Below are 15,505 nucleotides of genomic sequence, written 5' to 3'. Positions count from 1 at the left end.
AAATAAGGTGGGGGAAGGAGCAGGACACATCCAGGAGGCGGGAGAGAGTCTCACATCCTAGGTGATGTTTGGGATTTAGCCAAAGATATTGGACATGTCGTCTGGGTACCCCTCTCTCTGGCCCAGTCTGGTCAGGAAATCTCTCAGGTTTAGGATAAAGAAGCTCCAGGGTCTCAGGAGACAACAGGGATCTCAGCCATTACGATGAAGCTCGCTCCAGAGGCCAATTTTTCACCCCAAAGTCCTCTTCTTTAAGGACTCCAAAAGGGAGTGATGGGTGGAATAAAACATCCCCTCATTATTTTGTCAAGCCATTAAACCTCATTTTAATTTCTTGATTTCCAATTCCACACTCTTCTTGTTTACCACACATCATTTTAACACAGTCCTTGAGTGACAGGTGACCTTTTTGTTTGGACTAACTCAGTCTGTCTCCCTTTCATACCTTTTCCCAGCAACACTTTTAACAGCTGAGCTCACAATTAGGGTAAATTTGTAGGCCCAATTATTACAACCCCCCTTAACATGATAAGGAAAAAAAGCACATCACCTCCTATAAACACATACTCAAGTTTGAAAATCTTGGACAGGTTGCTACATAGAGACAAGCTTGCAGCAGCAACTCTCAGAGAGAATTTCCCCAACATGCCCACATTACAGTGGTCCAAGGTAGAAGACTGAATTCCACCATCTAAAGAACCTTGTGTTTAATGCTATGCTGAAAAGAGTAAACAATGAATGCAGGGCCTGTGGGAACATGTCTGAACAGCCTCCTAAATAGCCTTAATGTCACTTCCTGGATGCAAGGTAACAGCCTTGGAAATAGAAACTTCCAATTTTGTCACTGAGTTGGTGAAAGAATGTAAGATTTTAGATTTACATATCATATCATTATTGCTGCATTTGTGAGGTGAGCTGGTGAAATTCAATAGCAGCTAAATTTAAATTGGAGGGATATTTCTCTATTGTTCACTACCCGGAGACAGCTGCCTTTCTCGTTTCCTAATTAAAAAATCAACTGAATGATTAACTGCCCACCATCTTTGGGACATTACAGGTTTATTTGCTTTTTTGAAGAAGGTTGAGAATTTGTTCTAGGAGAAGCTAGGAACTAGGAAATTTTATAGCTGATTCACTGGCTGGCTGAGTTAAATTAATTTATTCCCATCCGAATGTTTGTTTTTAATAAATGCTGCTGGATGTATTATGATGTTGAAAGATAAAATATCAGGGTGCCTTGTACTGGCATCCTTTTTAATTATTCCTGACATCTGAATAAATAAAAACAAACAAACAACTCAGACCGGACAGGCAGGTCATGTCATTAAATGCCCTTGCTATGCTGCTCTATAGGTTACAGGTAAAACTTGCATTATTAGGCTTATGGAAGTTTGTATAAATGAAAGAGGCTCACACAGTTAGAGAGGAGATCCTTCCAAACTTACCAGTATGTGTCCGAACATGTGTTTTAAGGTGGTGGCTTGCAGCAAAAGCCTTTCCGCAGCCGTCATGATCACACCTGAGTGAAGCACCAAACAGAGAAAAGTTAGCCTCAGACTTCTTGGATATAGATCAGGTATAATGCTTCCCGCTGTGTGCTTGACTGACCTGCAGGATACTCCTGATTTTATATCCGTTAATAGCAACTATTGGGAGGTATCTGGCTACACATGCTGCACCGATTACAACATGACAGCACAAGATAAAAGAGTGAACAAAGCCATTGATTGCAATCACCGTTTTTTATAGATTAAACTTTCCATCATAGCAGGGGAGCAACAACGGATTTTGCAGATGTGTTCATCATAGCACAGTTTGGCCAGCCTGGCCTACTGGGCGACAGAGTAATTTGGTGCAACTAACTGCAACACGGTCCTTTTCTAGAGAACTAAAAAGGTGGCAGTACAGACACGCTCAAGTATCTAGCCTCCCTTACTGGACCAAGCGTGAAAATATTTCATGCAGTTTGTCTCTAGATTCTTACAACGAGCCTCTTCTTTGTAGCGACTCCACTGCTTCGCACAGAGTGTCACTTATCAAACTCCTGTGCCCTTCTCCCCACAGAAGAGGAAAATTGCCCTCTAGTGACTTACCTAAATGGCTTTTCTCCTGTGTGTGTTCGAATGTGCTTTCTCAGATCGCTAAGCGTTGTGAAGTATTTACTGCAGCCTTCCGATTCACAGTTAAATGTTTTTCCTGTGTGAAGCCTCTGATGTGCTTTCAACCTGCAAACCATTCCAAAGAAATCCCTCTCACCACCTGCAGCACAGCAAGGGCCCTACCTGAAGCTAATGTGCCATATAAACAGGTTCAAAAGCGTAACAAATGCTTCTGTTCATTACATTAATCGATATCTGTGTTTGTAAAGGATGGAAGTACGCAAATCAATAATGACTGAAAGCTCCGGATGTTTGCACAGTGCCCAGCACAATGGGATCCACACAACTACTTCTACCGCATCACAAATTGTTAATGGCAGTGTCACAAATGCTGCTCTCCCAGCTCTTGGTATTGGGGGACTTTGGGCTGATTATATAGCAGGAGTGCGGCTGGGGCTGGGAGAAGGATCCACTCCCAATAACTGCAGCCAGGGTGCTCAAACAAGAACTGAATTTGATGTGGAAAACAGTGGGAACAATCTCCCATGCAAGACAAAAGAGTTGCATGGAATGGCTCTTACCTGTACAGTGTATTGAATGCCTTTTCGCAGCCCTGCACATCACACTCAAAGGGCTTTTCCTTAGTGTGCACTCGGACATGGATTTTGAGACTATAGGAGGTAAGGAAGGCCTTGCCACAACCTTCTTGATTGCAGACAAATGTGTATTCCCCACGATGTGTCTTCTGATGAGTGCGCAGATTCCCAGCAGTGCTATAGGTGCGAGGGCAGCCCTCAAAGGTGCACTGGTATCTCTTAACCTATGAGAACAATGCTGAATATTTTAAATCTACAAAATGTACAATTCAGTTGACACATGTTTCTAGCACTTCTGGGATCTAATCCAGGGCAGCGGCTCAGATAGGGTTGTTGCCTGGTGTGTATAAGTAGGCTTTTGTTCTAATTAAATACAATGAGCAGTTCTGAGCCCAGATTGATACCAGTGCATGGTTTTTAATTAACAGGTAAAGTACCAAAATTACTCTGCCCTCCTATAGTGGTATGGGAAAAAAACTCAAGCAAATCTACAGAAGCAGAAGTTTACAGAGTTTAATTTGTATAGGAACATGAGTCTAGTGGGATAATAGATGAAAGCAAAGGTCTAAATCCCCATATGCATTCCAAATTAAAATAAACTTAGCCTTTAGCAACTGACATCTACTGTGCTGATATACTTCGGGGAAGAGGTAGACAGATACATGCTTTTCTAACCTGATCCACCAAAGTGCTGAATACCCTTCACTTCCATGAATCTCCACAGTGTGAAGTGTAGTTGCTCAGCATTTCATAGGACTATGCGGTCTCTTTCTACAGCAGTCTTCATTATGCTATGCTCTGTCTCTCGTTTTTAACAACGTCTTGGTTAATAGACAGCTGAACAAGTCTCCAGTTTCAAATGCACATTAGCAAGCCCACAAAGAGCAACCCTGCCGTCCATACAAACCCTAAATGCACACCAGCATTTCCCAATAAGGCGTACAAGACCAGGTCCTAGATGGATAAACGTCACACTGTGCGCTCCAATACCTGGATAGTGAGTGGACCTCTGACAAGTTATTAGTGGATTATAGATTGCTTTGCTCCATCTAGTCTGTATTTTCTTACATATCAATATAATTTATAATAGCAACACAGTAAAATTGGGGCATTTTCTTTGCATCTATATAATGTGATGATACTGCCCAAAGACACCACACTAACTGGGAATATCAGATCAACAAAAAAAAGTTTGCAGAGATCCAACTGGAGAGAAGCTCATACCAATACAAAAGATTTTAATTCTTGCAACACAGATTGCTTTTTTAATTGAAATGAGATTATAAATATGGACCTTTAAGGTGACAGGCAAGTAACCCAGAACTTCCAACCAGCTGTTTGGATCACCTGACTTATGCTGGACTAGATTAGATAGAAATTCTGCCCAGCTTTTGCACCAAACAGGGAAAATGTGCATTAGAGGCTACCTTCTATGGAAGTCAGAATGTTTAACTGAATCTGACTCTCTCTCCAAGTAGAGTAAATCATCAATTTGCTATGCTAGACTGGATTTCTCTCCAATGGTAATGATTGGATTGACAGCTTTAATTTGACTGAAATGGTTGAGAACCTTTACCAGTCACAAAATGATTCAGAGCCCCAGTGCACTGAGCAGGTGGCTGGCAAGTGGAAATACAGAATTCCAACAGAGGTTTAGAAACATTTAGAGCAAAGTCACAATACAGAAGGAAGCACTTGCTGCTTGATCACGAGTGATTAGTTTAATCACTGGATATAGGAAGAGAACTAGGAAAAGACACAAGTCAGCAACCTTCTTATGTCTCCCAAAGTGCTACTTTTTCTAAAGCAACCAGCACTGCTGCTCTGCAAAGAGGCTTTGGGATAATCACCAAATACAAGCTACTGAACTGTGTGGTGAAATTGGGCAGACTGGCTGAACCAGTATAGCCACAACACTTATAGCTTCCTGTCCATATCGGGAAGAAACCAATAGATTTCACCAGTGCAGCTGGATTCATGTGGATTCCAGGTGTCACAACCAGCACATGTGAAACACTTAGGATGGCTTTTGTGGATGGACACAGGGGCTGTACGTGCATTTCAAACTCATGGTCTCCTAACAAACTTTTGCAAGCCTTTCCTCTTGGAGCAGACAGGGCCTGACACCACACAAGCTGCTTTCTTTCCCTAAAATTCTGGGAAAGACAAGAGAAACAAACAAACTTTAATCTTCTCAGTGATTCCAGCATTCCTCTGTACCCCTTTTCTTTAATAGAGTAGATAGATGCAAGAATATTTCAGAGTCAGTATTCTTCACTGTCACTGGCAGCTAAGAAGGGAGGAGAAGGGAGTAGGGATGGATTTCTGGGTATGTTAGGCTGCAAACGTATGTTGGTGCTGTTTAAAGTGATGCAAGGTGATAAACTCTGGAAATTAGGTGAATGTGATAAACAGCACAATATCAGCACCAAGAATGTCACACCCATAGGACAACTGGTCAAGAACCTACTGAAAGCCCTTTGCAGTCCTGCCAGGAATGGAAGCAACTGGCTGCTACTTTGCATTGTATTTGGTATAAATTGAATGAGCAGTGAGCCTTCAGTACCGTAGCTAGGGGTTGCTAGCTTGTGTATTTGGAGATGAGCTTGACATTCTCAGACATGCAATAATGTTTATGGCACCTCCCTCTGCCCTTTTCAAAACATCACTTGGACGGGTTTAAAACCTTTATCATCAGAAAAGGAAGTAGACTTGAAGCAGACCCATACGCAGAATGTGTGCATATTACCCCCCTCCTGCCCCCACCAGACCTTTCAGAATGTCTCATACACATTAGGAACAATCAGAGGGACAAAATTAAAATCAGTCTCTGCTTAAGAAAAAGATTCTGTAAATGGTGCCCCCTAGTCAAAGGTTGTAATCTGACTAGGAAAGAACTTGTTAGAGGGGCCTGCAACTCATGCAGGGTGTTGATTTTCTGGAAAAGAATGTAAGTAAGTTTGGGGTGCAATTTTTCAAAATATCCAGCACTGGTCTAACTCAGCTCCCATTGAAGTCACGGAGGATCTTATTATTGCATGCAATGGGAGAATCCCAGTTGGATTTTCCCATGGACCCCAGCATTATATTCCAAAACATTAGGACATTTCTCCACTAAAGCTTTTAAACATTCTATTTCTTTGGCAATTTGAGAACTAAACATATCTTCCCCACACCCTTCTTTGAACAAGACCCGTACCTTGCCAAAGAAATGCTAGAGCAGCGTGGATGTACAGAAAGCAGGCTGGGACTGGCGTGAGATTTCTACATAATATTTACTAATATTGTTAAAGAAAAGACACGGCTCTAGCCACTAAGGCTACAATATTCAAAAGTGGCTCTGATATTGCAAGCATCAGGTTTTGATTGTCCAGCATGAGACACACTGGGACTGATGTTCAGAGACACTGAGTGTCCAGGATGCCTATGAAGGTCACTGGGAGCTGTAGACGTTCAGCACCTCTAAAATGTCCTGGGTGTCTCAAGTTGGGCACCCAAAAACTGAAACAGCCACCCCTCAAAACTCGTGGCCACTTTTGAAAATGTTCTTGGCTTCTTCCTTTCGGAGGGCTCTGCCAGCTGGATAATTCAGCAACCAGGGACGTGCAGCCATGAGCCTCGTAAACTCGGCCACTCTGACCTTTGGTTTCCTTTAAGGGCACTCAGGTACAAGCTTAAGACCTGCCTGTTTGAAAGGTCACCTCTGGAAAGTGAGAAGCTTGGGCAATGGCAGCTAAGCCAACTTTCACTAGGGATACGGGGCTTATCGAACTATGAGCACCAGCCAACTCAAAGCCTCCACTGGGGCAGCGCAATCTCACGCCACTCCCAACATGAGCTTGTGTACAAAGCACACGTTTCGGCCCTGTTAGTATTACACGGGGCCGGCTCAGCAGTGAGTCCCTTTCACTAGGAAGGAGGAGGAGGATTTGAAGGGCAAAATTTAAAAAAAAAACCCACAAAACACATCCTACCTGTTAAATTACATCCCCATCTGTAGATTTCCCAGGGTGTCCCACCTTCTAGACTGTACGTTTTTGGGGGACAGGGAATGTTTTTCCTTTTGTGTAGTGCACAGCACTTGATAATCCTTGTACTGGCAGATGCAAAAGCAAAAGGCCAGCTGAGGTCTCTCCCCTGCCAGGTATTGGTGACCTACCATTTTTATGAATACAAGCTACAGGGGTGAGGCTAGCACTACTGACACGTGTAGGTGAAGACAGAAGCCTATGGCCTTTTTTAAGGCTGTTTATAGCAAGCAATGTGCCAACGGCTTGATGGCAGTAAAGTGGGTCGCAGTTTGCAATAAACCCCTCTGTGTTATAATAATTCTGTGGGGATTAGGCACGTTTTGTTGTTTGGCATTTAATTCCTTTTCTCCTGTTTTTATTTATATACACAAATTATATAGGTCACAATTCTCCTTCGATCCCGAGTCTCTTGCGGATACAACTGTACTATTTCACACTATGAAGGAAGGAAAGAATTATGCATTTAATTTCAGCTTCCACTGATGAGGTGATAGACTCAGTCATTACAGTAGGTAATCTAAAGCAGATTACACAAAATCTTCAGCACACCAACAAGTAGAAATGTGTGATAGTACAGTGGCTAGCTGCAGGGGGACGAGTAATCACTTAAGTAGGAAACTAAGTGAAATTTTTGTTTCCCACTCTGACCAAGGTGGGCCTGAATCCTGTCTCCTTGGTATAAGTGACTGCAATAGTCTACACTACTTGGTGAAATGAAGGTAAGTTTTCCTCACATTCTATTCAATTCCCACACAGAGTCATCTCCATGATGGATCAATCAGGGGAAAGACCAGTCTAAAAACAGGAGTTAATTTACAACTGTGCCTAAAGCACACACTTTCTTTTTGTGCTATTATAACCATGGTCATTTCTAATTCTCTAGAAGCTCACTACTGCCAGCTTGCAAACACAAGTGACAGGGATTCTGCGGTGCTCCTATAGTCCAGAGAGGGAGCTAGGGAAGCCCGATCAATAAGCCCCCAGCTAAAAGGAAGTCATTAGGAAAAACAAAGTTCTGTGCATAAAAGTCACAATTAAAATCTGGCATGGGGCTAGCCTGCACAGCATCTGGAACTCTGAAATGTATTTCAATGTTGGGCAAATATACCATGGAAGCAAGCTACACAGGGAAAGGCTGTTCTAACCCCAGTTAGCATTAGGGCAATAGAGTAACAAGCTACGGGTAAGGGGAGGATTAGTAAGGCTTTGGACAGTCCCACATGACGTTCTCATAAGCAAACTAGGAAAATGTGGTCTACATGAAATTACCATAAAATGAGTGCACAACTGGTTGAAAGACTGTACTCAGAGAGTACTTATCAGTGGTTCACTGTTAGATTGTGAAGGTGTATCCAACTGGACCCTGAAAGGATCAGTCCTGGGTCCAGGACCATTCAACAGAGTGGAGAGTATATTTATCAAATCTGAAGATGACCCCACACTGGAAGACGGGTGCAAGCACTTTGAAGGACAGGATTAGAATTCAAACTGATCTTGACATATTGGAGAATTGGTCCGAACTCAACAAGATGAAATTCAATAAAGACACGGCAAAGAACTCAGGAAGGAAAAATCAAACACACAACTACAAAATGGGGAAAAACTGGCTAGATAGTATTGCTGAAGAGGATCTGAAGGTTATAGGGGATCACAAATGGAATGAGAATCAATAGTGTAATGCAGCTATGAAAGAGACTAATATTCTAGGGTGTATTAACAGCAGTGACATATGTAAGACATGGGAAGTCATTGTCCCACTTTAGTTGGCACTGGTGAGGCTTCAGTTGGAGTACTGTGTCCAATTCTTTTGGAAAGAATGTGGACAAATGGGAGAGAGCCCAGAGGAGAACAAAAAAAATGAAAAAAGGTTTAGAAAACCTGACCTGCGAGGAAAGGTTAAAAAATTGGGCAGATTTATTCTTGAGAAAAGACAAATGAGGGGGGACCTGATAAGTCTTCAAATATGTTAAGGCTTTTTATAAAGAGGACAGTGATCAATTGTTCTTTAGGCCCACTGAAGGCAGGACAAGTAGTAATGGGATTAATCTGCAGCAAGGGAGATTTAAGTTAGATATTAAGAAAAGTTTTCTACCTATAAAGGTAGGTAAGCTCTGAAATAGCTTCCAATGGAGGTTATGGAATCCTCACCACTGGAAGTTTTTAAAAACAGGTTGGAGAAACACCTGTCAGGGACAGTCTAGATGTACTTCGTCATGCCTAAGCACAAAGGACAGGGCTTGACTTCTCAAGATCCCTCCTAGCCCTATGAACTCCTGTTTTTCAAACTCAATGAGCCATGACCGCCATGATAAACTATACAAGTGGTACCAAAGTGTGAATCACACTTGTTAAATCCAAAGAAGGAAAGGCAGTTACCAAGTGCTGGTAGCACAGTAACTCTAGGGAAAGGGAAGGTTAGGAAAAGCACCACACACTGAAGAACTTTGAAAAATGCGGAAAATATTTAACTGCAAAAAGCAGCAGGGGCGGCTGGATTGTGACAGGACAGAGGGAGACTGCATAGACAGAAGTGAAAGAATCAAAAGCAAAAATATGCATTGCCACAGTAAGAAAAGCAACCGTGGCATTTACAACAGGAGGGCTATGGACAGCTCTTTGGTGTGTCCCACAGCAGCCACTAAGGGGTTGGAGGAGACATACATCCTTTAACACTCAGTGCCACAGACATTAAAACCTCTCCCCTTTTCAACTACTTCTCCCTAGCAGCAGAGAATTCTGCCAACCCTCACTACCCTCCAGTCTAAAGTGCTTTATAAAGATACACCGTTGCCTGCAGCAACAACTGCTTATAGGAAAGGAACAGGGAAATATTCCACCATTCTTAAAAGCCTCCAATGACAGGTATAGAACAGTTTACACAAATCCATGTCAGTGAAGGTCTAAGGCACATTTGGTCCTGCCTCAGCACAAGAAATGGACAAAATGACCTTTTAAGATTCCTGCCGGCCCTACAACTCCATGAATGTTAGCTGTCCTTAGTGAAGCTGAAAGCAAGGAGACGCCAGCACCATGTCCACAGACCATCTGAGAATTGCAGCACAGGATTTCCTTGAACAGATTTGTGCTAAGAGACCACTTTTGCTTATTTAACTGGGTACTATCTATTCAAGGAGCTTGCAGGAACCACTCACTCCATTTCTGCAGAGGGACAAGCAGAAACATGCACTGTATGGCCTCTTATGAGTGGGCATCCCAGCAACAAATCCACAACCTGACCCAAATCCTTGCCAAACCTATCTTTCATTTACGTGAAACCTGCACTCAGTATAAAAGCATTCTACCCAGCAGCTAATAATTGTCCACAGGGTAAATGGGTACAAGCATCAGCAAAGGAATGTCAGTGGCTAACCGAATGGAAAGGGGAACCAGCCAGAAAAGGGGGGTTTGCATCTTATTCCTTCGTCTAGTACAGGACAGGACAGAGAGAGAAAGATGAAAAAACACTGTACATGTTTGAGACAAAAAATATCCTAGGCCTAGATAACAGTCATGCATCAGCTTTCAAGGAAGTAAAGAGAGAAATTTGTGAAGTTTTAGCATTTTTAAAATGCTCCTCCATGACAAGATAGAGAACTGGAAATCTAGCCTCCATCGGAGAAGAGAATCACTGCACAGAGAAGGCAACAACAATTTTGTATTAGTTAAAAAAATACTACACCATGCAGTGTAGTAAAACAGCAAAACAGCTGCTGTAAGGGATCATTGTAGAGAACCGAAAAAAAAGTCACACTTCTGCTAGGCAATTAAAAAAGTTGATCGTATAGTTGGAGTGTTATAGGCTGAAGCAAAGCATGAGAAAGGTACTGCATGTAAAGTAGACTAGTGGATTAAAAACAGACACAGGGTAGGAAAGTGAATTTTATTAGCTGAAAAGAAGTACATTATCTTATCTACCAGGACTACCAGCTTCAGTACCACTCATTACTAATACACATCAGCACTAAAGTAAATTGGATCCCTGGTAATGCAGTTTGTCCTGAAGTTAGGGTGCAAACTGCTGCATCAAAAAGCTCCACGTGCAGAAGAATCATCTTTACATCAACTACTGCAATACATGAGTGTTTTGCATAATTGTAGGCTACTCAAGATCATTTTTGTACATCATGAGCATTATCAGGTATTAACAATGGCTTGGTCCATAGCTGCATGTATCAGTAGTGAGATGAGGAAATGTACACCCATATTCAAAGTAATACACATCTTTCAGTACAGTGGGCAAGCGTTTGTTCATTTAGATGAAAGGGCTGTGCAAAGGAGACCAAACATCTAAAATGAAGCTGTCATGTAGAGGCAGGGCTTCTCAAACTGGGTGGCTGGGACCCCTCGGTTATTATGGGGGGGTCACGAGCTGTCAGCCCCCACACATGTCATCTGTCAGCCCTGAGCCTGGTTGACAGCCATAGCTCTTCAGAGCTGGGTGGCCAGAGAACAGCAGCTGCTGACCGGGTGCTCTGAAGGCAGCACCACCCCCAGCAGCAGTGCAGAAGTAAGGATGGCATGGCATGAGGGGGTGGGTGGCATGCCATAGGAAGGTCGTCGCTTTTTTGGGAGGGAACATCACACCTGAAATATTTTCAAAGGGGGTCCCAGCAAAAAAAAGTTTGAGAACCCCTGGTGTAGAGTATTGACCAGGAAAAGATTGAGCTTACCAGAAAAAGGCTTGATGCCATCACCACACTCTATGGATGCAATACAAATGAAACATGGCTCTAGGACACAGCCCCAGATGGCAAAATACAAACTCAAAGTAATATTACTTCTATAGAAAGCAATGGCTATAGCTATGTTGTGTATCCTCTTTGCAAAGGAAGGACAGCACAATCTTGGAGGGTAACCAGAAGGAGTCTAGATTAAGCATCATATGAGTAGGGGCTAAAAGAAAGTTAAGTTTATCTTTATTTGTGAAGAAAACTTGGTGACATATGGGATAGAACATTGCCCAACTAACTAAATTGTTCACACTTTTGAGGAATTCAAAACCCAGGGGGTACAAATTACAAGATAAATTGAGTTCAGGGTGAACTATTACCAATTCATATGAGGCTTATGAAACTAAGATGGGAGATGAGGTAGGTACTAGCTATTCTCATGGGGAAAGAAGTACTAAAGGCAGAATGAGATGGTGTGACAAAAGAGTTAAAGGTGACCTCCAAACTAAAGAAATTGGGGCTAAGCCCGTTTTAAGACTTTCTGATGTATAAGGTTGACCTGACTGTTCATGAAGTGTTTCTGTTTTACTTTTATCTTAAATATAAGCAGCATTCAAGTCATCTTCCCTGTTTCCAGGGCCAGAGAACTAGTGTGATAGCTTTTTCAGACTTTAACTGAAGGTGTGGGGGTGTTTAGTCTTTAAAGATCTGTCCTCCCAACTAGTTGTCAAGCATTTGAATTAAGCAGACATAAGACCACATTTCCCCAGGGCTCACTTTTACTGTGCCCATCTTACCAGTTCTCTAGTCATCTTAACTCCTCCAGGAAGAGTGAAGCGGTCATTGCCTGAATTTTCAGTGTATAACCAAGCAGAACAGACAATTACAAAATATCTTCCAAGCCTTCTAAACACTATAGAGGACAATCCTATATATTTCAGGTCCAATTAAACACATTTGGAGAGGGATCCACACTGATTTAGCTAACACAACACTATTCTCAGACACTGGAAGTGGCAAGTTAAGTGTCCTATAAAGGACAAAAGAAAACTGAAGCATGAAATGAAAATGGAATTTAGCACTACAGCAGTGGTGAGGGCAGGGTGCAGCAGCCACTAATGAAAACTGTGAAAAGAAATATTATCCTGTTTGAGTCCTAGGCTAACAGACTTGCTGAGCGAAACCTTTTGGTCCCGAAATTCCATCTCCTATCTGAGAGCAACTGCTGCTACTGACCCACTTTCACCACTTTGCCATGTGAACCCTAATCAAAGTCCCCTGCTAAACTAAATTATTCAGGGCTTTCAAACCCAGTCTACATTCTAACTAAAGGCCCAATTCTGCAAACCTTACTCAGGGAGAGTAATCAGTTACACAAATAGTTCCATTGGCTGTAATGGAAACTCATGTAAATCCTTATTCACCATGAGCAAGGACTACAGAACTAGCCTGAAGTCTGAAATACTGACCATTAATACTTTATATATAATAATAATATATTAATACTAGTCAACTGAAGATACCCCACACAATTCATTTGTTCTGGAGGGGAAAAAAAAAAAAAGCAAGTCTGTCCAAACCCACTTCATCTTCAACACAACAAAAATTCACTATGCAAATCACGTGTTCCATTGCCAGAACCACCCCATTTCACATGAGCAAGCTGGTTTAAAATGTCATTTTAATCAAGTACAATTGTGACTTTCTAAAACTTCACTTGCTGCTGCTTATTACAGTACCCCAGTAATAATGCTATAACTGAGGTTATGTTAAACTTTTGTTTCAAATCAATATGGGTGATGATGGTTTTATACTTTAGAGATTTCAAATCACAATGAGCTGGAATTTGGCCCTTAATCGGGATGCAGAAGTTTTCCTAAACTGAACTTGGTATACCCCAGGCTAACAAAGCTTATATCCATTTTAGATGTTTAGTTTTGGCAATATTTTTAAGAGTTGTGAAAAACTAGTCAAGCTATTTAGAAAGAAAGACCACTATTATCATGGTCCTTATTTTCCACACTGTTTATTATTATACCTAATGGTTACTGGACTGCCATGAAACAGCTGGTGTTCTCTTCACACAGCAGCAGTTACATAATAAGGTGTGTGGTCTAAGTAGTGAGACCAGGAGACTGTGAATCAGGACTGATATGTTATATTCTTGGCTTTGCTGCTGAATCACTGTGTGATCCTGGGCAACTTATGCACTTACCACACAGAGCTACTGTGAAGCTAAACCTAATGGTTGACGATTTTCAAAACAGTTATGGGGATTTAGGCATATATTTTCCTTTTGTGTGCTGCTAAATTCTCACTACCACTTTGAAAAAAAAAATCTCAACTAATATCTGCAAAGTGCTTAGAAATCACCAGAGGAACAGGTCTCAAGATGGGCCAAGTTCTATGATTATAGTTGGTCACTTACTTCTTTAAGCTTGGTTTCTGGGCACTCAGATTGTAAAGTGAGGGTAGCTCCTTCGATATTTCTTGGCATGGGAGTTGAACCAGGATTTATAGTCAAATGAATCTGATCTGCAGAAATAATATGTTGCACATAACCCTGGGACATTCCTTCATGATCTGCTATTAAATGAAATCCTTCTTCATGACCCTCCGGTAAAAAAGGCAAGTGATCTCCACATTGTCCTTCATCCTCATCATCGTCTAATGTCCCATGGTCTTGTTCAATTAGAACAGTTGTCCTATCATAAATAGTCCCAGATGATGAAGAAACCAGACCATTTTTATCCACAAACCTCATCATCATTTTATCATCTTGGGTCAATTCATCTTCTTCCACTTCATAGTAGATGATGTTGCCTTCAGGACTGTTTTCCCCCATGGTTTAATGGAATTCAGTGCAGCATCATGAAATTAAAATGTAAGAACTCATCTGTAACAGAGTAGCATGAGAGTAAGAAGATGGTAATATTTAGACCAGGGCTTCATCTAAAGCCCACAAGGATGTCAACTCCAACAAGTTTATATTTCCTGTCTCATTTTCAGAAAATAGAATATCAAGGCAAATAATGCAAGAAAGCTTTTATTCAGTTGATACAGGAGACTTTCAAAATGCCCCCAAACTTCTAAATAGTTAAAATATATATCACAGGAGACCTGAAAATGGCCTACAGTTCTCTTTTCGCTTTAGAAGGAACACCCCTCCATAGAGACCAGGCCTCTTGTATCTAAGACTACTAAAAGCCAAATGCAAATTACGTTGCCAGAGATTAACTAGGTGCCTTGAAACGATGAAGTGAAGAAGAATCTCTGGAACAGGGCTGTCTTTCTGTGCTGGGCTGACAGTGCCCAGGCCCTAGCACGACAGGACCCATCCCTGACTAAGTGCTGCTGCGACAGAAAGGGCTGCAGCTGTCCACAATGCCAAGCGCTGGGGGCAAGGGGCTGCCTACAGAACTTCCCTGGACCAGGATCGGGTCCGTCCCCGTTCCCGTCTCCCCGGTGTCTGCAGACCCGCCGGCTGCAGACACGGCCCGTGCAGCCCCGGCCAAGCCGTCACTTGCTGGGTACGTGGCCCCCGCCGGCCCCTCGCCTGCTCCGGGCCTGGAGCTGCCCCACGGGCCGCGGCCGAGCTCTGCGAGCCCGTGAGCGGCAGGGCCGGGCTCGAGACAAGCCCCGGCCAGGAGACGTCGCCAGCTTTGCCGCAAGCCGCGCTCAGCACCCACCGCGCAGCCCGGCGCGCAGCGCTTGGCCGGGACCGGCTCGCGCTCGTCCGCAGCCCGCCATCGCGGAGCCCGAGGCGGGAGGGCCGCCGGGGGGCGCCGGGCGCCGCACTCCGCCGCCGCGAGACCCGGGCTGCAGACCCGGGCAGGGCTGCCCAGCGCCGAGCCGCAGCCCGGCCCCGGCGGAGCCCCGCGGGCTGACAGCGCGAGCCGGGCCGCAGCTGCCCGGAAACGCCGCGGGCCCCACGACTCGCCCTGCCGGGGCCGCGCCGGCCCCAGGCCGCCCACCCCGCCCCGTCGCGGGCCTCCCCCGCTCGGACACAGCCCCGGGCCGGGCGCGCCCCGCTCTCACCAGGCTCCCGGCAACGAACGGCGGCGTCGGCAATCCCCCAGCGGCACCATGATTACTCAGCGCACCCACTT

General features: G+C 43.6%; 1 protein-coding gene across 1 annotated transcript in view; it reads right to left on the bottom strand.

Annotated features, from left to right (window-relative positions):
- MTF1 (metal regulatory transcription factor 1) overlaps positions 1–15,505 on the bottom strand; it is a 28,708-nt gene extending 13,203 nt beyond the window's left edge. The window contains exons 1-5 of the mRNA XM_067533918.1: positions 15,435–15,505; positions 13,825–14,292; positions 2,681–2,919; positions 2,094–2,225; positions 1,446–1,519 (exon numbers count right to left, since the gene is read on the bottom strand). Coding sequence (XP_067390019.1) covers positions 1,446–1,519; positions 2,094–2,225; positions 2,681–2,919; positions 13,825–14,241 — 862 coding nt within the window. The 5' untranslated portion in view covers positions 14,242–14,292; positions 15,435–15,505. The remainder of the gene's footprint in view (positions 1–1,445; positions 1,520–2,093; positions 2,226–2,680; positions 2,920–13,824; positions 14,293–15,434) is intronic.

Source organism: Emydura macquarii, unplaced genomic scaffold (genome assembly GCF_026122565.2).
Source record: "Emydura macquarii macquarii isolate MOO-44397 ecotype Brisbane River unplaced genomic scaffold, CSIRO-AGI_Emac_v2 contig_3348, whole genome shotgun sequence".
In the NCBI taxonomy this organism is placed as follows: Eukaryota; Metazoa; Chordata; order Testudines; family Chelidae; genus Emydura; species Emydura macquarii.
The sequence above is the reverse complement of the archived record's forward strand: the minus strand, read 5'-3'. Positions and strand labels throughout refer to the sequence as shown.